Source organism: Mercurialis annua, linkage group LG1-X, assembly GCF_937616625.2.
Source record: "Mercurialis annua linkage group LG1-X, ddMerAnnu1.2, whole genome shotgun sequence".
NCBI classification, from domain to species: Eukaryota; Viridiplantae; Streptophyta; class Magnoliopsida; order Malpighiales; family Euphorbiaceae; genus Mercurialis; species Mercurialis annua.
This window is the reverse complement of record NC_065570.1, coordinates 45,840,925-45,842,365: the sequence shown is the minus strand read 5'-3', so window position 1 is coordinate 45,842,365 and position 1,441 is coordinate 45,840,925. Positions and strand designations below refer to the sequence as shown.

The following is a 1,441-nucleotide window of genomic DNA, read 5'->3' as shown; positions in this document are numbered from 1 at the left end:
GGAAATTGTCAGTAATGAGCCTGTTTTCAACAAAAGCGCTCTGATTCTCTGAAATAATGATAGGCATCAACTTCTTCATCCTATTCGCCATTACTTTAGAGATAATTTTATAGATCACATTGCAAAGAGAAATTGGACGAAGGTCAGTAACCAATCCAGGAACTTTCTTTTTCGGGATTAGAGTTATTGTAGTGTAATTCAACCCATCCTTTAAGCAACCTGTTTCGAAAAACTGCCTGCATATCTTAACAACCTCTGGCCCAACCACTCTCCAATACTTCTTATAAAACGCTGGATTATATCCATCCGGACCCGGCGATTTATCATTGTGCATGCTAAAGACCGCATTTTTAACTTTAATATCTGAGATCGGACTCAACAACAAATCGTTGTGAATATCATCAATCCGGGGCTCCACATGAAAAAATCAGTATGCTGCTCACCATTATCTGGAAAAAAGGTCAGCAAAGTACCTTTGATAAATACTGTGAATTCCTTTTCTCGAGTTGCACCACTCCCCCTGCTCATCTCTCAGACGCAAAATACGATTACACAGTTGTCTAGTGTTTGCCGCGTTTGTGGAAAAAACGCGTGTTAGCATCTTCTTCTTCTAGCCAATGGCACTTCGCCCGTATCTTCCAATATACCTCCTCCTCCAACAAAATACTTTCATACTCACTGGATAAAGCTTTAAACTGATTTATGCCAGCTTGGTCATTTCTTCGTTGCATTCTACCCATACGCGCATTGATATTAGAGAGTTTTTTCTTGTAGTTTGGACCATGGTTCCCATTTGACACTTTCAACCCATCCCTCACTGCTTTCAGCTTGCTTTGGACGTCACCCTCAACAGCCCAAAGATGGTCCAAAGTAGTCATCTCCTTATTACGAACATGAGCTTCCGAGAAAATCTCAAGCAACTCGCTATTACAACACACCCTATATAGCCTCTCTTCAACCTTCGAACCAGCATCTTTGCCGCGAGACCAGGTAAATTTATAACCTGCCGCACCCAAGTCCTCCAAACCACTAGCAAACAGTGCCTCTCTGAACCCGTTTACTCCGCCTCTCTTCTCTTCATGAAGCAGTAAATCATTGAAATCGCCCAAAACGCACCACGGGAGATTGTTTGATAACCTCAGCTTCACCAACATATCCCATGAATCCCTTCGTCTAGCTCTTTCAGGGAACCCCTAAAACCCTGTCAATCTCCATTCCCTACCTCCAATCACAGAAATTGTGACATCAATGTAATTATCACAAGCTTCTATCACATTAACATCAAACGAACTTCTCCACATTAAGATGAGAACACCTTTCTTGCCTAAACAATCAACAGAACATACCCCTTCAAAGCCAAAGCAGCTTGAAGGGCTTGTACACGGGCAAACCCAATCATCGTTTCGCATAAAAATAAAAAGGACGGATTTTTCTCCTGGAT

The 1,441-nt window shown here is 41.9% G+C and overlaps 1 protein-coding gene across 1 annotated transcript; it reads right to left on the bottom strand.

Moving 5' to 3' along the window:
* Positions 1 to 560: 560 nt before the first annotated feature.
* Positions 561 to 1,154, bottom strand: LOC126671349 (uncharacterized). Its single transcript, XM_050365117.1, has one exon. The coding sequence runs from the start codon at positions 1,152 to 1,154 to the stop codon at positions 561 to 563; it is 594 nt and encodes a 197-aa protein (XP_050221074.1).
* Between the last annotated feature and the right edge of the window lie 287 nt (positions 1,155 to 1,441).

Coding starts and splice junctions, on each gene's coding strand:
- LOC126671349 (XM_050365117.1), bottom strand. CDS start 1,154: ATGTTGGTGAAGCTGAGGTTATCAAACAATCTCCCGTGGTGCGTTTTG.